This window comes from Catharus ustulatus, chromosome 2, assembly GCF_009819885.2.
Source record: "Catharus ustulatus isolate bCatUst1 chromosome 2, bCatUst1.pri.v2, whole genome shotgun sequence".
Taxonomy (NCBI): domain Eukaryota; kingdom Metazoa; phylum Chordata; class Aves; order Passeriformes; family Turdidae; genus Catharus; species Catharus ustulatus.
Window position 1 is genome coordinate 81,933,943 of NC_046222.1, and position 24,333 is coordinate 81,958,275.

Sequence of the window (24,333 nt, forward strand, 5' to 3'; positions counted from 1 at the left end):
ACAACACATAGATACAGGGACATAAAAGTGCAATTAAATACAAAGGTCTTCAATTTCCCTTTGTCTCTGCTCTGTCAGCCTGAATGCTGAGCTTCAGGGACAATGCTGAGTCTGAAAACTAAGGCACCTTTTTGGGAGTCAGCTGGCTATGCCATTGCTTAGTCAAAGACAGAAAACAATCCAGTATCTTAGAGGGTACAGTTCTGGTACCAGGCTAAAGGTGAGCTATAATGTGCAGGATAAAACGCTCATTGGATTTTGGACCAAGAAGGCAGCAAGGGCACACTGAGCTTCAAAAGCCAGAGTGCTTTTAATCCTCGAGGAAAGCAAACAATCTGAAACTGATTCTTTTTATTAAAGGATCCAGTTATTGTATTGACTTTTTCAGAGAGGATGGACAATGAGTTTTCTGTACAATCTAATGAAGTATCACCAGAGAACTTACATAATATTAAATCCTTAGACAAGATTGAAAGAGCATATTTTCTATTTCCAGAATGGTAAGGATTCATTGCAGCTTCACATTTCCTAACAAACCCTGAAGTGAGAACGATGTCTCTCCATAAATCCTACTGTATCATTTGGACAGAGAGCTGCTTTATGTTCACATTTATATGGTTTTAAAGCCATAAAATAGCGTCCACAAAAATTTCTGAAGCTTTTCATTTTTTAGCAAATCTGTAAAGAATTGTAAGGAGTAGGAAGCCTTTGTATTCGCAAGGACAGAAAGTCTCAGGCAGCAAATACAATCTAAGCAAAAGGAAAATGTATTGCAGGTGCTGAACGTTGACTTACAGAAGATCAGAAGGTTCTTTGCACATGAAAAAAGTACACATCACCAGAAGGACCACAACTTTGAAAATAATATTGCAGCATGCTAGTCATGTTCAGTTTATTATCTCTGTGTCTCTGTATTTTTTTAAATAACACTTTTTTTTTATTTATGGCTGAAATCAAAATGCAGTATTTATTTCCAAGGAATATGCAAGGCTTAAAGGTTTTCCAGCAAAGGCTCAGATAAGTTAAATAAGTAGGAGTTTCATTTAATGGTTCTGAGTGGAAGACACTTTTGGGCAAGGCTTGTTACATATGTTACATCTTTTAAAATGGAATATCATGTCTTGTATGTGTGAATTCTGTTGTATACCATTAATCCCAGGAAGCAGCCATTGAAGCTGTTGGAAAGGGGAAGGTAAAAAAGCTTCTATTTTAAAGGGAAGGTTATAGTCGAGGTTAATTCAGGGCGTCATGAAAGTGTAGCTGTGACAAGATTTAGTGACAATGTAAGGCCAAATTAATGCAAGATCAGTGGCCTGACTATTGATTCTTATCATGGGATCCTACTGAAATGAAGTCATTATTTAATTATACTTTTACTTACACTATAAATGGTTCCCAGAATAGACTGCACTTGATTTTGATGTCTGCAGCTCCATCTTCACTTTTCTTTTGTGCCCATAAATAAGGAATTAATATAAGCACTCCACAAAATTTTTATTTATTGTACTTCACATGGTGACATTTTCCCAACATTTTGATTCTTCCATTCAGAACAGTCTGTGATATCAAATAATTCTGGGTTCAGAAGCCTTTGAAGTTGTGAAACCAAAATTTGTCTAGATTTGGTTTTTAAAATCAGTGTTTGAATGGTTTTCCTTTTCTTCTTGAGTGATTTAAAATACATTCTTTTACTGTCTCTAGAAGTAGACTAAACTTACTGTTCATATGAAAAGAAGTAACAACTGGGACCCTAATAAGTAATAATTAATTGAGACTTGTGATACTACAGTAAGGGCTTTGCTATAGAAATCTATATGGGAAAGCTCAAGCACCTACAAAATATCAGCAACATTCACTGAACAGTCAAAATTGCATTGATTCCCTATTTTATATTATCAACTATCTATATCAAATATTTGTATTTGATTCTTTTGGTTCTGAATCAGATCTGTTTGGCAAATTTGTGACTAGTAAAAGTTTGCAATTAATTGAGGTTCAATTTGTCTTGTGGACCAAGCCCCACATTTTTATTAAAATTACACAGATTTGAAGACCCAACAATTGAGAAAAATAATTGCAGTGGTTCTGTGTTAATAATTGGACTCTTAGAAATTTTTTCCAAGTTTATGATGACATGAAAATGAGACTGGTTGTTATTGCGATGCTACTGTTAGAAAAGCAGCATGTAAAAATGGGCAGAATTCATATTTTAAGTGCAGGATTATATTTGTTATTTTAAAACATGGAAGTATCTACTTCTGTGCGAGTATAATGCAGTGAAAATATAGCCTTGCCCAAAACAAGAATCTTAAATAAATAGTAATTTTACTGAGGAAAAAAAATCTTAGCTCAGTAGAATAAAGTTTCATAAAAAGTTGGTGAGAAATTAAGAATCATATTGAGGATATTGAGTTGAAAGTGACCCATGAGGAGCATCACATCCAGCTCATGGTCTCACATGGGACCACCCCAGGAATCATACCGTGTGTCTGAGAGCAGTATCCAAACATTGTCCTTCTTGGATTCTGTCAGGCTGGTGCTGTGACCACTGCCTTGGGGAGCCTGTTCCAGTGCCCCAACACCCTCTGGGAGAAAAACCTTTTTCTAATATCCAACCCACACCTCCCCTGACACAACTTGAGGCCATTCTCTCAGTGCTGTCACTGTCACCAGAAAGAAGAGATCAGTGCCTGCCGCTCCTGTTCCCCTCATGAGGAAGTTGTGGCTGCACTGAGGTCTCCCCTCAGTCTCCTCCAGGCTGAACAGATCAAGGGACCTCAGCCACTCCTCATTCAGCTTCCCCTCCAGGCTCTTCACCGTCTTTGTTGCCCTCCTTCTGACACTCTCTAGCAGCTTTTTATCTTTCTTTTACTGTGGTGCCCAAAACTGCACACAGGATTTGAGGAGAGGCTGCACCAACTCAGAGTACCGCAGAACAATCGCCTCCCATGACCAGATGGTGATTCCAATCAATCAGATAAAGGGAGCAAAATTAACTTTTTTAGTTTTGATCAAGGCAATGAGTAAAATAAATCTGCAGAGTTTAATCTGATTTTCATTGTATCTCACCATATTTACAAAAGCTTCATCTCCACAACTCCTTTTTTGGTTTGTACGCTGTATTTTTGTCTTTTTAAGTAAAAGAAAATGAAACTATATCATTTACAGAGTATAAAAGATAAATATGTAATGAAATAAACCCAGCCTCTGCAAGATTGTACTGTACTCTAAGTAAGATATCCAACTCTTGCTTAGCTCAGATTGTGGACTTTTCTCCTCAGAACATTATTCTCATTTTAAAACTTCTCCTACAAGAGGGAGAGAGAAAAAGAATCAACTAATTAGAGGAGTAAGTAATAAAATATCTTCCTTTAATAACCATCTCTAGTTGTTGCTTGGTATTTAGGCATTCAAAAAATAAACAAATAAAATGCAGTGCATAAGGTGCTTGCTTGCACAGTCAGTAGCACATGATTAGCCATTAAATGATAATACAGCAAGATCGTTCTGGTAAAACCCATAACAATAAAGAAATTTCTTTTCTATCTTGTGCACCTATGTCCATAAGTAATAGTGTCAAAATTTTCACATTTTCAACTACTTCAGAGGGAATTTATACATTTAAATTGGAGTGATAATATGCAAAGCATTTTGTTAATACCTTTACTCTGAATGAAGAAATTCAACTGTAGTGAAATTCTTTCTGGGTCAGCTTGTCTTTCAGTGCCCTTGACAGCTGTAGGGTTAGAGAGAAGAGCACGAAGAGAGGCTGATTCCTGTGCTTCAAGATTTCAGTCTTGGTTAAATGTCTTTTCTTATGTCATTTTATTTCATTTCTTTAACTTTTTCTCATTATAATATGTGCCCAGCAGTTATTTTTGTTCCATCTCTAGCAGTAGCACTGTCACTTATCTCACTATTTTGCAAGTGTGTCCACACAGCCAGTCAGGAGTCTTAGAGGTAGAACAAGAGATAGGAATGAGAATGAGATATATGGGTTGTAAAAGGGTGATTATAGTGAGAACCCATTTCCTGGAGTCATCTTGTACAAGGGAGTACTTCTGCAACATTATTTTGTACATTTTTGTTCCAATGTTATTTGCCAAAGCTGTCTTTTCTAAGCAGTGCTGATTTCACCGTGGTATGCCTGTTGTCTTCTTCACTCAAGGTGAATAATATTGCTGCACTGAGGACATCTCTCCCATCTTGTGAAATACCTTTGTGTTTTGGACACGACAGACTTTCCTTACTTTTAAAAGGTTTGGAAAGAGGTTGTGGTAGAGTAGCTGACAGTTCATCCATACCGGAGATGGTAAGGATGAGACATCATTCTGCAGGCATTATAAATGGATATCTGGCACTGAGAGTGCCTTTATGGTTTGAGAGTGTTTATCCTTGTGGTTCTGGGAACCAGACCACTAGGTGGATTTTATTGCTGTACATAAATTGCATTCCAGCATGTTTTATAAATCAGGTGGCTTAATCAAATAAAGACAAATGGCAATGGAATAGCTTAAATACAAATTTACTACCAGGTTACCATTAAAAAGCATTATATATATTTTCCTTTTACTGGATTTTCTGATTTAGCCAGCAATAAATTCAGTAATTTTTCCGCTTGGAGACATGGGTCAAATTGTCATTCAGTCATTGGGTGGTCATTTGAGGTTCAAGATTAATGTGGATTTTTTTCATCCAGCAAGGACTGACATCTTATTTTACAAGCTGCAGAGTTTCTTTCACTTTCTTAAAGGAGAAATGGGAGTGCTGAGGGAGAAATACAAAAATCCTTTCCTTTGTGTAGTTGCAGGTGTGTTCAGGACCAGTGCAGTCAACAGGACAATCAAGACTGCCCTATTTGTTTTTAGAAAGACTGTGACAGTCAATTGGGAAGAATGGCACCAGTAGGGACAAGGGCAGTCCCAGTTATAAACCTTCCCCCATGTGCACTGTGTCTCAGATTGAGATTTCAGGAGCTCTCCATGGGGAGCATAGCTGCAGTGCCTGCATCAGGCCCTCAGTTGAGCAGTGGTATTGTGGCCATGGACTGCATCACCAGAAGATCTGTGGAAGCATGACAGATCCAGAGTCCACCTAAAAGAATATGAAAGCACACAGGGTGGTTTTGTTTGCAGCTGTCACATCCTGACACGCGGTCACAGTGTGACCACAATAGCTAGGAGCACTGCATTTTTGGGCTGATGCAGGGAGTGGATGGAGGAAATTATTACTCCTCCACACAGGCCTTCCAAATCCATTTAATATAAAATCTTTAAGATGAGGGTGTATCAGATAATAAAATGATAAGAAAAGATGATGCACTTGATCTTAGCCAACAGCTGGAAAGTGTGCATCTGGGACAGGGGCTTCAGTGCATACTGCAGAGCAGTTCTGCCCACTGAGGATGATATAGGATCAGTACTTTGAAGGGCTGGTGACAGATCTAAAAGATGACACATAAAAGAATGATTTCTTCACTTGAGAAAGTAAGAATTGTAAATCAATACAATTACACTAGTTCACAGAGATAACTGAAATTGCTGGGGTTTAAATTACTCTGGCAAAATTTCTGAGCAAAAGGAAATAATCTTAGGCTATATGGTTTACCTCCTTAGTATCTTCTTTTATTTTTCTCATTTATAGATCTGCTGCTTCTTAGGTACTAGTCAACCCTACACAAAATGAATTTTCTTGCTCAGTTTTCGGTAAAGGAAAAAGTAATCTGAATAATATCTTACCTACTGAAAATTTATGAGGAACAAGATATTAAAAATATTTCCATATGGCTGTAGACACTATTTCTGGTTTGTACATCAACCTAAAATTCATGATAGGATAAATGAAGATTTAATAGCAAATTTCACATACAGTCTAAATAAAAGAAAAAGTAAATCTGATTGTCAGATATATTTTAATAGATTAGGTTTGGTCTGCTTCCTGCAGGCATGAACAAATAACCAGCTTAAACTTGACAAATCATCTTTTATTTGGTACTTACTTCTTTCAAACCAATGCTACAATGTGTTTACTTTCCATTGGAATTATTTCCCAAAAACTTAATTATCTACAGTATAATATTACAATACCAGGTATAATAAAGGCAATTTGCTGCTGCAGTTCACCCTTCTGCTCTCAGGGAAAAAACAATGTGTCTAATTTTAGTTTTTTTTGTACACCATTTCAGGTTTTCTTATGTTTATGTGTATCTGAGTGTGAAGAAGAAAGTTGACTCTTTTACACAGGACAAGTTTGTTCTAATATGTGGTGTTGGATTGCAATATGGGATGTGACCAAAAGTATCTATTCTAGCACCATCTGTTGAGACAGGGTGGGGCAGTGATCCTTATCTCCATGGGAGATACTCTGCTAATGAGCCATCCATTTAAACCAGTAGGGTATTGTTCTTTATCTTTTCACAACCCATCCTTCCTCCAGCGAGTAATTTTCTGCTAATGGACCACTGAGTCCCACTGTGTGACTGATAAAATTACTTTTATTTATCCCATTGGAAGACGCTACAGCCAGGGGAGAAAAGCCAAGTCTTTCCTACCTAGATAAAAACTGAAATTCTGAGACACCTAGTAGCACTTTTTTTTCCCCCTGGGCTCCAGAGGAAAACCAGACTTTTCCACATCACCACTGGACCTCTGGAGGGAAACTGCACCTTGTACAGGAGCACTGCTTCAACTGAATCACATCTGTCACTGCAAGAGGACTGCAGCCACCATTTAATGGGACTGCTACCAGCACTCTGCCTGTCAGGGTTTCAGGTTGTACTCTGACTTTGTCAGTGTTTGGGGCTTGTTCTTTGTAGTACTGTATTGCTATTTTAATTTTCTTAGTAAAGAACTGTTATTCCTAATTCCTATATCTTTGCCTGAGAGCCACATGATTTCAAAATTCTAATAATTTGGAGGGAGGGGGTTTACATTCTCCATTTCAAAGAGAAGTTCCTGCCGTTCTCAGCAGACACCTGTCCTCCAAACCAGGACATACATAAAACATTCTCTGTGAAATTATATACTTGACTTTGTAGTCATCCAGTGCTAGTACTTTGGACCATGTTTTTCTATAGTGTACAACTCAGAGGCAAAATGCTGAGAAGAATCGTTGTTCACAGACACATTCATTCCCTTAACTATTCTTGTTTTAATCACCTCCTTATGTTTCTCTCGTAGTCTCTTGAAGGTGGGATGTACAGACACTAGTAAGGATCCCTCTGTTTTTGTGTTTTGTGTCTATAGGTACGAAGATTTGAGGAAGGGATTAAAAGGGAAATAAAAGAAAATAAAATGATGAGATGGAGATTTACTCTTAGCTATGCAATTCTAAAAACTGCAAGTGCCACACTCAGCAGAAATTTGAGCACACATCCCATAAACAGGTCATTCCAGACCATAGTCATCATCCCAGATGCACTTGAGCATCTGTTAAATATTTTATATATGGTACTTATATTTACAAGTAGCAACGTGAAAACCTAACAAGAGTGTTTGAAAGACCATAAAGGAGGAAATGTTAACATGGAGCTGTGTAGGGTGATCTCACATGACTTGGGCCCACATAATGTGATGGGCATTTATAGATCCTATAAATAGAGGGTGAACTATTTTTAAAGTATTGCTCTGTTTCTGTGCTACACTGAATATATTACCAAAACATTGTGGTTTACTACTGGAACCCTAGTATCTGACTAGATCCTTGCTGGGATGCCTTAAAGATCTGACATCCTTTTTCCCTTTAGAACTCAAAGAAATAGTTAAACATGTTTTCTTTCCATCTCTGTACTTGCATATGATTCACACAGAATTAGTTTTACTCTCCTGCCTGTTGTGGTCCATCTTGTACTTAATTGACATCATGATATTAAAAAAGGAGAATAAGCAAAATATTATAATATTTTCATAATATATTCATAATATATTCTATTGTGTCCCAGAAAATTAACATCTTGCTTTGTACTGAGCTGCGGGGTCTTCAGAATACACTCCCTTTTTAAATCAGGCTTTACATTCCGTAGTGCCTTGATGACCGTGTGTATCTAACATGTCTGTGATACTGTGTGACTAGCTTATTGCAAATAATCAGAATGAATGTTTTGTTTCAAAACGCAGTACTCTTTATCTGGTCTTTTGATTTTCATGGAGAAGGAGCAAGAATATAAGCAACTTGAAAAGTCTTGTTTGATTTATATGGATGATCCTTAGCCTTTTTTCCCAATAGCCCAGAGCCCATAATGAAATTTTACCATTTGAATTTACCTAAAAATTGTTCAATATAGGAACATGATGAGGCTTAACAAGTAGGCAAAGCCATCAAACTTGGACTTTCCTGCTTCATTACTACAATTTGAACTCTTTCTCTGGTAAAAATACTCTCCTTTTAGTACTAATCTACCCAGTTTCTACCCTTTTGTCACTGTGAATATGCTTCCTAGACAATTCATCAGTTACACGGGAAAACAGCTGGAAGGAATCCACATATCCTTACTTGCTGTTTCGAGGAGATTGCCATTGTCAACATTACTATTTAGTGACCACCTTATTATAAACTTCAAGTGTCTTTTGCATCTTGTCTCCAGGTTTCTTAGAGCAGGAAGGAGAAGAAACAAGTCGGGTCAATCTGTTGTCTCCTGTCACTTCGAATTATTGCATAACTTATCATCTAACAAGACTGCCAATATTATGTATGCATTTATTTCTTTCTCATGAGTGTGTTGTTGCTGACACCACACAAATAAGACATCCCACAGCCCTTTCCACCACTCTGATTCATGCCCTTTTTAAGTCAGTGAAACAATTCACACATCAGTAGACAGTGAAGGAGAGGTACTTGTGAGCGCTTGTGAGTGATCAGAGCAGTTTTGCTTCTTGCTCTCTCTCTGAGAGAACTGCTTTTCTTCTCAGGTGCTTTTTTTGTTGGCATGGTGAATCATAGGCAATCAGCAAGAATGCTCTCAGGTATATAGTCTGCGTTTCAAACTTCGTGGGTGTTGCAAGTACGACTGACTTTGACCATTCTTCACATCACTTTCTTATCCAGATACTGCTGCACAAAACGTCTAAGTGCAAGATTTGATCATTATCTCCTGCTGTGGCAGTTCTCTTTCTCTCAGAGTTTTTCCTTCTGCTTATCTGGGGGTTTGATTTTCAGATTATCAAGGACTTCCTTTTCTATTTATGATTTGTACCTGGGCAATACTTAGCCTACTTCTCTACAGCAGTTTTTTTTTTTTCCTCACAGTGAGTACGAGGCTGAAAGAAATGAGCACATTCTCTTTTAAGTGAGAGGCAGTTTAGATTTTTTTCTCTAGGAAGAAAGCAGAGTAGCTACTTTCTGTTAAGAGAGTGTCTTAAAGTTCAGGTTCCAGAAGAAATAGTGGGGTTAGAAAATCTAACAGCTGTGTGATTCCTTCTTTGTTTCTGTGTAATAGAAAACTTTTCATCTTCTAGGAGTGGATGGAAGAAATTATTTCAGAGAATTTTCATCTTAGTGTTGTCCTTGAAATGCTAGGAAAGTAACAGATGGAATCTGTACCTCAAATTATGTTTAATGTGGGATTACTCTAAAAACAGATGAGAAAGATAAATATTCTTTCACAAAATTTCCAGGGCAGATTTTTCAGCTCAGTGATATCTCATGAGATGTAAATCCTCATATCCTGGAGTATTTTCTCAGCTTGTGTGATTTTAAAACAAATAAATTTTCATTTCCACCCAGTTTGTTTGAATTTAATTATGTTTCTGACAGGTACAATGGGATTTAAGAATATTTTAATATTTATAGCTGGGTGTTCAAATATTTTATTTGGTAAAAAAAAATTCTTTAAAGTGTCATTCAGAAGTGAATTGAGAATTTAAAATAAAACTTTACACAAAATACATCTTGTGACTGCCACTTTTCAAGTGGTTTTCTAAATTTAGACTTTCTGTATTCAGATCATCTGATAAGTAATTTTCCTATTTTCCTAAAAATAGGAGAGGCTATATTTTTCCTCTGTAAATTACTCACCCAAGTAAATATCTGAATGTTTTTTCCTTTTCTTTTTTTGATCTTGATTTCTATAGGGAAATTGTGAAATTACACAACTCACCTCTCCAACAGTTGTTTATTATTTGGTGTTCACCCTCCTGCTGTAATCTCTTAGAGACTTCCAGTCGTTATTTTCATATGGCCACTTTCACAATTACATGTTTTGACGACTTAAACAAATTAGTGATAATAGTGATGCCTATAGGCAGTGTTCAGAAAGTCTGATGCTTAAGTTTTAGGGGTTTATATACTTAAATTCCTTTATAAATGTCCTGTAATATTTCATGGTTTCTCACCTTCCAGCATTATGCACGTACACAACTGAGATGATGAAATAAATAAGAAAAATGCCTCAAATTTTAATAGGCTTTAGAAAAAAAGGTAGTTGCCATATTTCTCATGATTTCAAAGTCATGGATACTGGAAAAGGACATCTCAGTTGGACAAGAACAATGGCTAAAATGTCCTCTTCTTTCTTAGTGCTGCATGGTTTGTTGTCAGATTGTAAATGTGGCATTTTTTTGGTAACATTATAAAACTTATATAGGGTTCAAGTATATTGCCTTCATTTTATTCTAATTATTTAATTAATATCTTGAACTATATCTTAAACATTTGCTAAAAAATATTTTCTGGGATGTGAATATATTAAAATTAAAATGGCCATATTTTGTCTCATCATATTAATGAAATATACTATCCTGGGATTGTGGAAATCCTGCAGCTGCTTAAAAGGCTGTAGTTTTTTATTTTTAGTTTTACATAATTCAAGCACAAAGTCATAGGCACTAGTACAAAGCTGGAGTAATTAAACCAGCTCTTCTATCTTTCAGTCATCTGGGATGAAATTGTTAAACAGATAACTATTTTTGTCTTTAGGAGGTCAGTAATAGACTAGATTTTCAGTTGATATAAGCAAATATTCTCAAATTGACCTTCTGCAACATAAAATCCTGAGTGTGGCTGATGCAATACTTCCATTTTTATATCAGATTGTGCTATAAAAGCATTGAACTGAGGTCTCAGCTTCTATGAACTAGTCTGAAGCAATAAGAATGTTCTACTTCAATAGAGCATTCAAAATCTTATTAATATTTCTGTGTAGTTCTAATTGGATACATACAGACATGATTTCAACTGAAAATCACTGAAAAGAATTTTCTTGATACCTTGACTTTTAAATTAAATCAGCAATAACACACTGTTCATGAAAACAGCCAAAATATGGACAAAAAGAAAATTTAATTACTTGATCCAACAGTGAACATGAAGAAAAGAAAGAGCAAAAGGAGCAGAACCATCATTACCAGCTAAGCTTTACCTGCTTTTCTCAGTAATAAAAACAAACAACAAAAAAATCAATAGGGAGTAATTGTAACATGTGGAGAAGATAATGACAAAGGTATATGGCAAAAAATAGCCACTGACTGGGCTGAAGTTTAGTCATTGTCCTGAAGTTAATTAAAGATGAAATTAAAGAAAAAGCTCTTAGGATGCGTGATCCAAAGGTTTCTAATAGTCTTGTGTGCCCTATAAAATGTGCTTTGTGATACATCTCAGTCTGATCCTGGTTACATCACTGTTATGACAAGCAATCAGAAATTATGGGTTTTGTGCTTAGGAGAAATTTCCTCAGTACTAGCACATTGAATGTAATTCTTAATTAAAGGTTTTCCTTCTTCCTTCTCTTCTGAAATCACAAGCATGAACAATTTACGTCCCCTTTGATTTTTAAATGGAATATTTTATAGAAATGCTAGAATTAAATTGTGGAAGATTTTTGGACAGTAATCCCTAGAATTGTACCACAGAGTTCTCCACAGATTAGCTTTCTGGTAAAAGAATGTAAGGATACTTCTTGAAGTTCGTGAAGATGTTCTAAGGTATACAGGTTAAAAATCTGACCTGGCCACACACATATATAAGCATTTTATTACACAAGAGTAGTGAAGGGTCTGAAGGGGAAGCTGTGTGAGGAGTGGTTGAGGTCCCTTGGTCTGTTCAGCCTGGAGGAGACTGAGGGGAGACCTCAGTGCAGCCACAACTCGCTCATGAGGGGAACAGGAGCGGCAGGCACTGATCTCTTCTTTCTGGTGACAGTGACAGCACTGAGGGAATGGCCTCAAGTTGTGTCAGGAGAGGTTTAGGTTCACCTTCTTTACCCAGAGGGTGTTTGGGCACTGGAAAAAGTTCCTCAGGGAAGTGGTCCACTGTTTCAAAGGGGAAGAGTTCCTCTGGGTGCACAGGAAGTGTAGGAAATATTTATGTTCCCTGATGTGGTCTCTGCAGTGATTAATTTTGGTCATATTTGACAAATTTATTTTATGCCAAGAAATGACAGGACCTGGGCCTAAATATGTGTATGGACTTACTCTGTGAGTTTAGGTATATTCAATATAACTTTGGAAGAACACTCCTACCTTATTACCAGATAATGCATACCAGCTACTTTGGTAAGAAATCTCCTATAAATAAAAGAGAAACAGTGTCTCAATATATCTTGTTCTTCTAAAGGTGACCAGTTGTTTAATCAGTTTCTCTGATTTTTTCTATCAGAAAAAAAAAAAAATTGTGTTCATATACTTGACAAAACCAAGGATTTTGATTATAAAAACAGGTCAAATACATAACAAAGCAATCAGCAAATGCAGAGATACCTGAGAGGAAAATTTGCTGGCTTTCATCCAAATAAGTTCTCTCCTCAATTATTTAAATTTGCAAGTTCACCATTGCAAAATCTGTCTTCTAGATGAAATAATATTCCTCCTAGACTTTCTGAAGGGAGAAAACAAGTGTACAGTAATGAAGCCCTTAAGAATATTGCTTTTAGGGGGTTTTGCATGTATGCAAAAACATGCATTTAGGTAAAGCTGAAGCTGTCAGAAAATGTTACAAAATGCAGTAATGTAACATGTCCTGAAGCTACTAGGCTCAATCAAAGCTCAGAAAGGCACTTTTCTGACGTGCTGTATTCCACGTATGCTTACGCTAAAATGAAGCTGTCCTAGTCAGTCAGGGAGACAGCATGCTATAATTAATGACTCCTCTGTAGCAGTTTCCCCAGTTGTGTCATTCAGTGGGATCTCACTGATTTATATGATTTACGTAGGAACCAGTTATTTCTAAACTTTGAAGTCTATGCAAATTTCTCTGCTGCAATTATCGTACAACCAATTGCAATGTGCTTGAAAAGACAAAAAAGAAAAAAAAATCTAGCTGTAGCCTTCTATAAATGTAACTTACAGAAAAAGCATTGAAATTTCTGAGATGAGAAACATCTCTCCTCAGGAAATGCAGGTTTTGAGGTTTTGAATACCTTTGAATGAAATTAATATCCACTTTTTGGCTGGTCTGCAGAAAAGTACTTAGGTGTGAGAGACTCTGAATATATATATATATATATATAATATGTAAATGAAAAATGGGGTTTCAAAATGCATTTCTTAGCATTTTCCAGCAGCAAGAAGGCGGTTGAAAATCAACTTTCGGTGGTAATTTCAAGATTTCATGACCTCACAGCTTTCTAAAATACTCACACTCTAAGCTGGATTCTTTTTCTATTTGGGTTCTTACTAGGATTTCAGAATCTTAGACCAAAATTTGACTATTTTTTGCATGAGAGATAATTCAGCTGTTGTTGTGGGAAGAAAAAGGTGTGACTGTATTCTTTGAAAAGAAAATTACGGAAAAAACAGCTGAAGCAGAGAACTAAAATCTATCTGCTCACTGAATACTAGGTTCAGAAAAGCACTTAACTGCTGTAATACAGCATTTAACTTTTAGCCTTCAGACTTCTAAAGTAGCTGTGCTATTGGTAATATTTCCCTGAGCCACAGTTTGGATTCCTAAAGGCACATGAGTGACCAATGAATACGGAGCAGGATTGAGAACAAAGTTCATCCCTTGTCTGGGTCAGAACTTAACTGTCAGCCCTCTTCACAGATGTGTTTTGGACCTATCCACCTGTCTCTCCATGCAATATGCTTTTGGCAGGCTAGACATTGCATCCAGAAACCTGCATGAAGCTATTTGTCTTGTTGTGGCCCCCTCCCTTCTTTCAATGCTGAGCAGAGTGTAGTCTAAGCACTATGAAACCTCTGGTCTTACTTCAAAACACACATTATATTTAGCTTCCTTTTAGTCCCATTGCCTGTACTACTGACTCGTATTATTCCGAACACTTTGAGCTGAAAAATAACCACACAAAATAATAATTGTGTATTTTAGTCACTCTGGCACTAAGTGGAATCCAGAGAAGGTGTAGTGCCAATACAATGTGGTAGTATGGGATGTGGCCAGCTTGGAGCAGAAGGTGCAAGCAGTAAGCAAAGTGAATGTCAGCCAGCAGGCACAGCAATTCATCTGTGCTTGTATTTTATGTCACCAGTGGAGCATATTCTGAAACCAAGTTCTGCAACATCCAGCTTGATCAGCAAGGATTGTTTGTGTTAGTCTTTGTCAGAAAATGAAGTAGCTAAGTCAGATGCTGATATAAATAACATGACAGAGGCTTCTGTAGAAACCTTCTCCATCTGCTCTTTGTTTGGACCAATCTCTTGGATTCTTCTCTTAAAAACATCCTTTACTCCTAACATAAGCAGAACACCTTTCTTTCTGGTAAAATGCTATTAATGATGCCACCACTTTGTGTGAGAGATATTAAGACACTCAGGCAAGATATGAGACACCTGGGTCCTTCTCATTCTTTTTGAGTGGTTGGAAGTTATCCTGACTACTTCACAGTGGAGTGTGACCAGAAGTACTCTGCTAAAGCAGTTGTGTAATGTGAGAAGAATTGAAGATTCACAGGGTAATTTTCACAGAATAAATAGATACTCTAACTGGTCTTTAGGGTCCTGTCCTAGCAGATCTGGGACATGATCTGGATCTCTGGCAGAGTAAAGGATGATAGCTAGTTTCCTCTTGTTATAAAATAAGGCTCACCTAAATATTGATGGTATTTCCTTTATATAAAGACAATATAAGAAAGGTAATATATAAGAAAGGTAATATATAGTATAAAGATTTCCTTCTGTCTTTTAGATATGCTTTTCAAGAATTAGATTGACAGAAAGTTTTTATATGAGATCAAGATCTTATAGGTATATGTCAGCACAAGTACCAAAGTGGATTTGGGAAGGTATAGATGGAAAAACGTGTGGATTCCAGCTGAATTTAGGGGTCAACTAGGTGCTGATAACTTGGGATTAATGAGACTACTGGAACTGGGAAGAAGCATAACTTTAAGCATGAAAGGAACCTAGGTGATAAAACTCTCAGTACTCACAGATGGAAATATCTCTGGGTTTTAAGCAACAATTTCAATGTAAATTTGAAGATTCTGTTGTTGACTGTAAATATATGTATTCTGCTTGCTTCCTTCTTTGATGCTAGTCTTTTTGTAAAAACTGACCTGTTCTAGATTTGGAGGTATTCAGCAGTTGGATAAGGGCTCTAAAATGTAGTTCTGAGCAGTGAAAATAATAACGTCCACCTTTTTTTGAATTTGGATTTTCTGCTGTTCAATAAGGTGGAAGTTTCCCCTTGTGCTTTTTCTAAGCAATGGGTCATTCACAGCATTATTATCAACGTGGGTTCTTTGATATCTATGAGGAACTGACCTCATGTTTCACCCTTTTCCTCAGCAAAGGCAATAATAGAACCTCTCTCCTCTTTTTCTCTCAGCTGTCTATTTAAAAGAAAAACTATGTAGGATCTTAATGTACTGAGACCCAAAGAGCTCAGTTAAATTTGATTGAAACCGGCTGACGGTTCAAAAGCTATTGGAAAAGGATGTATAAATATGCCTTCACACATACCATCAGTGTTCTGCTAGTAAAGTGCATTTCCCTAGGAAACTGAAGCAAAAATCCCTCCTGAGCATATTCAGAAGAATGTGCTATATCTCAGAACCATTTTAATTTAAAAATGTCCTGTGTAAAGACTATGTGCTGTGTAGTTCTCTAAAAATCAATGATTTAACATCGAAAAGGGAGAAACAAATTCCATAGGAAAAAAAAAGGAAACACAATTTTAGTACAATCCTGATAATACAGATGACATCAATCAGCCTGTACCACTATATGCAAACTTAGATTCATGCTTTCAGCACAAGCAACCATGATTATGGAAAAAAATAGTTTAATCCCTTGAAATTTCTGTCAGTAGTGTTGCATTTATTCATAAACCAACAGGTTGAGTGAAACGAGCGCCATTGCTTTGCAATCTCCTGTCCAGGAATTTTGAAATTACTGAGGAACCTGCAGCTCTTTGTCATTGCTCTAGATTGTCACTCCAGAATGAGATACTTGTGCTTCACTGGACCGTGACAAGATGCTAATGTGATGAGTACCTAGTGTGCAGTTTTAATCCAAATTAGAAACTCTGGCATGAAAATGTATATTTTACCAGTACATATGATTTTAAAGTCTGAGATCAGACAATTAAAATACAGAAGTTCACATGTGCAGACATGTCTTGCTGATGTGAAAATTGAAATGCATTAGATTGTTTATAATGCTTTTTGTCACTTGAGATGTTGAAAGAATACAAAAAAAAATCCAAACAAACCTTTCTGATCTCTTTATGAATTTGTCTGAGAAGAAAGAAGGGTATTTTTGTCTGAAAACAGAATTATATCCCTTTCTGAATAAATTTATAGAAACCATCAAGATTATCCTGGATTTACTGTGCTTTAATAAAGAAGAGATTTTAATCCAGTGATGGTGTGACTGACAGTTCTAGTTTACACAAGAAAAGTGAGAAGTCTTCTCAGGATGCTCCATGCTAGGATCAGTCTGCCACTACCCAGCTGATTCCCTGGATGTTTTTCCTTTGTTTTTCCAGGAGATTTTGTGCGGGAGGGCTGGGGAGGCAAGCACTGCTATCTGTAGGAGAGTGTTGATTTCTGCATTCCTGAAAGTCCCTGCTGTGCTAAATGAAGATAATTGGCAGGAATCTATTAGTTTTATAGGAGGGTGTTATTAAGGGTTTAGCTCTTTCCACAAATTGCCCCTTCTGCACTTACTGCTTGAGAGGCATACTCTCAGCCATCCCAAAACTCACAGAACAGGAGATTGATTTCCTCCTTTTTCTTTTTCTTTCCCTGCCTTAAACTCTGCAGGTCAGTCCCACCCCAGGGTGCATCCGGGCGTTAATGAAGATGTTGTACTGCCCTTACTGCAGAGGACTTCCCACTGTGAAACCTTGCAACAACTATTGCCTCAATGTAATGAAGGGCTGCCTAGCAAATCAGGCTGATTTGGATACTGAGTGGAATCTGTTCATAGGTAAGAAGAGTTTAAATATTAGTGGAAGGAAACTCTGGTAATATCAAATCTTAAAAGGGTTCTGTGAGGTTAGAAGACACTGTTGGTCAATATTCAGAGTGAAGCAACTGCAGATGCAGCTCACTTTCTAATTGAACTTCATGGCTTGCAGTAAGAAATGACTGCTCACCCTGCCCTAAGCCAGTCACGTTTCACATTTCATATTTCCAAAGGAATGGAGTGGTGTTACAGCTCCTGAGCTGAATTATTACATGCTATGTGAAATGTTGAGAAAGATTTGGTAGAGGATTTGATAACAAGCTTAACATGGCAGAAATAGTATGTATTACAACTGAAAACTAGGCTCTTGCAAGCTGAGAAGATAATAACATTGTATAACATCCAGTCAACCTAAATCGCAACAGCTGCTGTTCTTAATTCTGGTAGTAGACAATCAAAAAGCTTTAAAAGTTGCATATATGAGAAATTATTAATTCCTCATTCTTGCTTAAGATTCGTTAATATCTCACTTCCAGTGTACTGAATAGAAAGTACCAAATGTGAAACCCAATGTTAGAATGGAGCATAGAATATATACTTAAGAAAAACTGCTTCCATGGTTTATTCGCATAATTCTTCGCTCAAATAAACTAAGAATAAAAAAAGAAAGAAATGTCCCTTAAAGAGCCATTCAGCTATCCTATAGCAAAACAAAGCAAAACAAAAAACCAACCAATAAAAAAAGTCCAAAACCCACAAGCAAAAAAAAAACCTCCTGTAAGAGTTACATGTAACAAGAAATATTACATATAGGTTGCTTTTGGTGATCGAATAGGATGACAATTAGACAAGGCTGATGATAATATGGAAGGAATGGAACAGCTAGTTAGCCTAGACATTAATGAGCGTCATAGTCTAGACTAGATTTCAGAAAAATAAATGCAGCTGGAAAAAAATGGAATAAAACTTTCTTTATTGCAGCTGAAGAAAGGAAATTTATTTTCTATTTTTGTAAAGATAAAACATAAGCAATCTCATTCTGCTTAATTTCAAACCCCACTGACCAATGTGACTTTGAAAATTTGACTCTGACTCATTCATGGATTTTTGCTTTACTCAGCAGTGCAAGATGGATAGGGAGAAGAAAACAGGATGAAAAATGAATCAGAGTATGAAAAGTGAAAACAAGCATTGAGCGTGCTATAAAAATAGCATGCAAACAACAATATTAACCAAATGGTGCAAATTTGCCTTCCCAGTCTCTTCTTCTGGTTAAAGGAGTTGACATCAGAAACAGTGCTGTATGAAGGGATACCCATGAGATTACTGAAGTAAAAAGGAGAATCTGATCATCATCAGAAAGCTAAGTAGAAGCTGATGGGAAAACAATGCTAGCCTGTTAAGGACATTGCATAAGCTACTTTCCCTGTCACTGAATAATAAGAAACTCACTAATTCTGATTAAAAAAACAAAGTAAGTTTTAAGAAAAAATCCCCTGAATATTTGAACTAAAATAAACAACAGAGTTTTTATTAAGGCAAGCACCTGTTTAAACCAAGAGCTGGAAGTTAAGGTTTGAGGTGTTAAGAGATTTCCTTCTCTGATGCTTGAAATTCAGTGAGAGTCCTGGGCATGGTGAGATGTGTTGAAAAGTGTGGAAGTGCTTACAGATTCAGACTTTCAGAGCCTTTGCTGCAAAGCTCTTGTCTTCATCAGTGTTTCTCTGGTTTTGATTGCTCTTGCACTCAGAAAATAAAAACTGCCTGAAAGCTTGTGTGCTATGTTAAAACCTAGTGCTAATTTATTAAATACCATGTCAGGCAGGCTACTGTGCAATTATCCCTGCAAGTCAGTGATGACAAAGCAGTATACAATACAAATACATCAAATCTTATTTCCTCCTTCTAACTGTACAACTTTCCCCCTGTAACTTTATGGGGAAGAAGATAAAGGAGATATTGAGATTTTCATGTATTTGGAAAACGTATTCTGTTTTATCCCATTTTTCAGGCCTCTGACAGCTTTGCTGAAGGTGAGGGTCCTTCCTTTATGAAAGACAGAAATAAGGCAAGTTGTCTCTGTCTCTGACAGCTGTCAGAGGCTTTCTAATAACACATGCAATTCCCTTAGTGGTAAACACAACAAAACTTCTACTCACTGAATTAAAACAAACAGCAACATTTTACAGCACCACTGAGCTATGAAAGATTGGAAAATACGCATGAGCAGTTTTTAGCCCTGTTCCAATACTAGGAACCATGCACTAGTGAAAAAAATAGATAATTTTGTGCATTAGCAGTCTCTGCCTAGGCAGGAATCCCAATGTTAGTGTATATTCATACATAAGACAGTTCATAATCTGTGCATTGCAAGGTTGTTTTGACAGAAGTTGGTACCAGGAGAAAACTTTCAGATATGTTAGTCAGTAGCTAAGTAAATCCTGTGATTTGGACTGCATGTCCTGATATTGTTCTATGGTTACAGCAATGGTCCAGCAACGGGCACGTGAGGAGGAGCAGAGGAAAGTAAATGGGCTGTTTGACAACAGGATGTGTTGCATGTTTCACCTAGTTTATAAATACAGAAGCCAGGACTGAAATCACATATATATAGCAATAATAAATCTTGCCTCTACTTTCAAAGCTAGGAAGATTGGGACAACTTCCCTAAACATCTGGTGCTTTCCAAGATTTTATAGACTGTGAAAATTGGTAAGAGGTGAAACAGCTGCAGCAGCATGACACATGGCGTATTATATCTTCCCTGGTTTTGTCACCTTAAAGTCTGTGTCCTTTTGGTGCAACGTTTCATTATAGGCTTTTTGTATTTTGTTGCCTAAATTATTGCGTGATAAAAGCCAAATGTAGCACATCTCATTCTAGCAGATCATCTGCAACCAGAATTTTGCCTCAGAAAGGAAGGCAGTCTTTAATATCATATTATAATTATAAAACTGTAATGAAAAAATGCTCCTTCCAGGTATCTATATAAAATATTTAAGAGGTATTTAAAAGTACACCTGCCACACTGACTTTGAAAATGTGTATTTTGCAAAGCTTGCTTCTGATGTTTTGCCTGTCAGTTACCCATCATAATCTCCTTTGCACCCGTCTCAAGCAAAGTTAGCAAATGCAAGATAAAAAGCATGAGCGGAGGAACTGTACTGCTGAGGAAGGAGATCGCCTCAGGGAGGAGCTGACTGATTCTGTGGAGTGGGAAAAAGGGGATTTTCTCTGTCTCATGGCCCAAAACATATAGTCAAAATTATAATTCTCTCCATGGAGCTTTACCAATTAAAAGCAGTAAGAATCAGGCATCTCACTGTTCATTCTGTCACAGAAACAGAAGAGATGGATAAAATTCTTCCCACTAACAATAATGTAAAACCCTTGTGTCTTAGGGAATGGCATTCAATTTTAGCAATACTATTACTTGTCTTTTTCTTACTAACCTGTATTTAAGTCCCTGTTCCTATTTTGAGATTCTCTGACTTTCCTTAACCTTAACTTTCCTTATAATTGGTCATTTATTTCCCTTCAACTGCTCTTTTTCTCAAGCAAGAATGTCAGCTGAGGAATGAGCCCACCTCAGTGGACACCACACTTTCTCTTAGTATCCTCATTCAGCTTCAGAATCAACAGCTGTAAAAAGATTATTTCCATGGAAGCAAGTGTATCTTCTTCTGACAGCTGCCTTAATCACTGGCTCAGGATGGCAAAGTGGCTATAACCCACTTGTTTTTTGGAGGATTTCTTTCACTATTAGCATTAGAGTTAAGTTTCTTCTGTAAAAACACAGATGATACTAAACCTGAAAATCTAGCAAGACTGTGGGCCAAATATGGCAATCCTTATATAAGTAATTCAGCACAACAGAAGAGTAAAAATGCAAGCAGTTGTTTTAATCAGAGCAATTACTGTATCTGAGCTTTTTTATTTGTGGAAATCTAAAGTAATTGATAAATGCTTTGTTGCTGTAGTTAGTGAAAAAGTGTAATGCCTGTGTAGTAGTATATAAAATGCAATCCATTGAGGTTTGACACTGCATGGCTATTTATGATAGCAGAAATTTAAAGTTGGGGTTTTTTTTTCCCTACAAATTATTCAATGATAAATCAGACTCACCTCAACCTTACCCCATGTTTTAATGGGCAGGGAATTCTGGAAAACACTTCCAATTGTGGAAAACATTTTAGAAGCTGTGCAGTAGCACAGATTGCATCCCTGTCTGTGAAAAGGAGCCAAGAGTTTATGTCCACAGCCACGCTTCTGCTCAGAGTGGAGAGCAACTGTCTTTGCTCTGAGTGTATTCGGTATTTGACAGGCTCTGCTGTGTAGTAAGGCAGATCAGCATGCAGTGTGTTCACACCGCAGGACTCAAAGCTGAGAGCCAGACACCTCTTACTGCCACCATCCTGCCAGGCTTCACCAGAGGAGAAAATCATATCTGTGAGGCTTCAGCAAAAGATTCGCCTGCCAGTGTTAAAATGATTTCTCTTATTGTCACTACAATGGCTCTGCATTACTAATTAGCTTTCTTCTTGTTGTGCTTTAAGAATCCCTTTTTTCTTCCCATCAGTATGACTCAGACACTTACCTTAGGAGTTCTCCTGAGGCAGAGTATTACCATGCTGTCTCACTCAGAGAAGCTAGATCATTTTCAGAAAAACTACCCAACAAAACCTTAACTACTTACTCCTAGTGAAAGTTTTAGTGAAGAAAATACGCCATCAGTTTCATTTACTGCTTACAAAACTCCTTAGGTGTCTGTTCTTTCTCTATTCCATGTGCAAGCACAGGATAAACATTTTCCTTTTAATGCTTCAAGAGGCCACCCTGATTTGGCTTTTTCGACTTTATTTACAGGAATAACTGTGTCTTCAGGATTCACTTTGGTTCAGAGAAAAAATCAGTCTATAATAGTAATAGTAATCCTTTACTATTTTCTTGTGGCTTTTATGAGATCTCAAAGCAACCTTCTCTTCTCCAGGTTTAACACCCCCCAATTTACTCAGCCTTTCCTTGTAGGGAAGGTAGTCCATTCTTCTTATGAAGTTTATGGTCCTCTGGATTTGCTCCAACCATTCCATGTCCTTATGCTGGAGACACCAGAGCTGGAGGCAGCACTCCAGGTGGGTCTCAGAAGTGCAGAGTGAAGGGGCAGAATCTCCTCCCTTGCCATGCTGGCCATGCTGCTTTTAACGCAGTCCAGGGTTCCACTGGCTCATGCTGAGGTTTTCATCAGCCTGCACACCCAAGTCTTTCTCTGCAGGGCTGCTGTCAATCACCACTCCAGCTAAACTGTAGGAGTGTCTGGGACTGCCACGGTCCAGGTGCAGAACCTGGTGCTTGGCCTTGCTGAATTTCATGACGTTCATGCAGACCCACTTCTCAAGCTTTTCAAGGCCCCTCTGAACCCCTGGATGGCACCCCTTCCCTCCAGCATGCTGACCACACCACACCGCTGCGAGCTTGGCATTGTCACGCACACAAGCTTGGTGTGAAACTTGCTGGGGGTGCACTCAATCCCACTGTCCCTGTCACCAACAAAGAAATTGAACAGTATCAGCCTGGTACTGACCATCAAGGGACGCCACTCATCACTGGAGTGCACATGGACAATGAGACATTGACAGCAACTCTGCATGTGGCCATTCATCCAGCTCTTTTTCCACCAAGTGGTGCATCCATGAGACCCATGTCTCTCCAACTTGGAGACAAGGATGTCGTGCAGGACAGTGTCAAACCTTTTGCATGAGTCCAGGTAGATGATGTCTGTTGTTCTGCTCTATCCACCAGTGCTGTAGCCTCGTCATAAAAGGTTGCCAATTGTCAGGTGTGATTTCCCCTTCATAAAGCAATACTGCATGTCACCAATTACCTCTTTGTTCTCCATGTGTTTCAACATAGTTTCCAGGAGAATCTGCTCCATCCTTCCCTTTTATTTATCTTTGCGTAGTACAGAGCAAAGGCTGGCAGTCTGTTCTAATGCTCAGTAGGCAAAAGTCTTGCTCTGGCTTAATCATGGCTTAAGTAGGAGCTAAATCAGAATTTTTACCAACTTAATTATCTGAAACTTGAATATCTTCTCTCTACCACTCTCCTCCTTAATCACTATATATGAAAGTATACTGTGCTATTTTTTAAATGTTAGCCTTTCACAAAGACTCTGGGAGAAAAAACAAGTTCTCTTATTTCTTCCAAGGAGAGGTACTGCAAAAGATTTCTGTAGCCCTGGGGTGCCATTACTCCAAATTCAAAATTTCTGGTAGCAATTCATAAATTTTGGTTTGATGATCATAAAATGGACACTTCAATACAAACACTGAGAGTTCATAATTTTCATCTTGTGCTGATATAAAAACTGAGAATTCATGGTCAAGACAGATTAAAACTCAAACCTGGAATATAAAGCCTTTTTTTAAATTATTGTATGCTTTAAAAATATTTAAAATTTTAGTTTAAAATCATCTTTTCTTCCTGAACCAAAGTTATCATGATGTCTCAAATGAAACTGCCCTTACCAAACATCAAAATGAAAATAGGGAAAATTATGTTTTCCTAATGCCTTTCATCTTTTATACTTACTTTTAAAACAATTTTATTGCCTCCAGAGTTTGCAGAAGTACTAGTTTCTTTAAGTCTCTTCTCTGTACAGACTGTAGTAGCTATTATACACCAATATCTATTCCCTTAGTTGAAGTGTCAGGGTTTGGTGGATGGCTCTAAGGGTGTGAAGCCGCATTGTGATTCTATATGAAAAAAAATGTATCCCTAGTTCAGAATTATTTTTCCCTACTTTAGCTTACTTTTACAAAAACAAGGGAGAATGAGTAGAGTGATCTGATATGTGATAAATGCAAATCTGGTTGCTCAGAGGTTGAGAACAAGATTTGCAGATGTAAATCTAATCTTTTTTATGGAAACACCTTTAGTGTGCTTCAGGCCCATTAGTCTCCATAATGCATAAGTAGCAACATGAAGGAATTTGCAGTACTATTAAAAACACAGACTTAATATCTGTTAACAATTA

At 37.3% G+C, this 24,333-nt stretch overlaps 1 protein-coding gene and 1 non-coding gene across 2 annotated transcripts in view; one reads left to right on the forward strand and one right to left on the reverse strand.

Annotated features, from left to right (window-relative positions):
* The window catches only part of GPC6 (glypican 6), a 753,126-nt gene that overhangs the window by 525,700 nt on the left and 203,093 nt on the right, over window positions 1–24,333 (forward strand). The window contains exon 4 of the mRNA XM_042778993.1: window positions 17,156–17,321. Coding sequence (XP_042634927.1) covers window positions 17,156–17,321 — 166 coding nt within the window. The remainder of the gene's footprint in view (window positions 1–17,155; window positions 17,322–24,333) is intronic.
* On the reverse strand, window positions 5,161–5,350 carry LOC116993254. Its single transcript, XR_004417244.1, has one exon. It is a non-coding gene; the product is annotated as a U2 spliceosomal RNA (small nuclear RNA).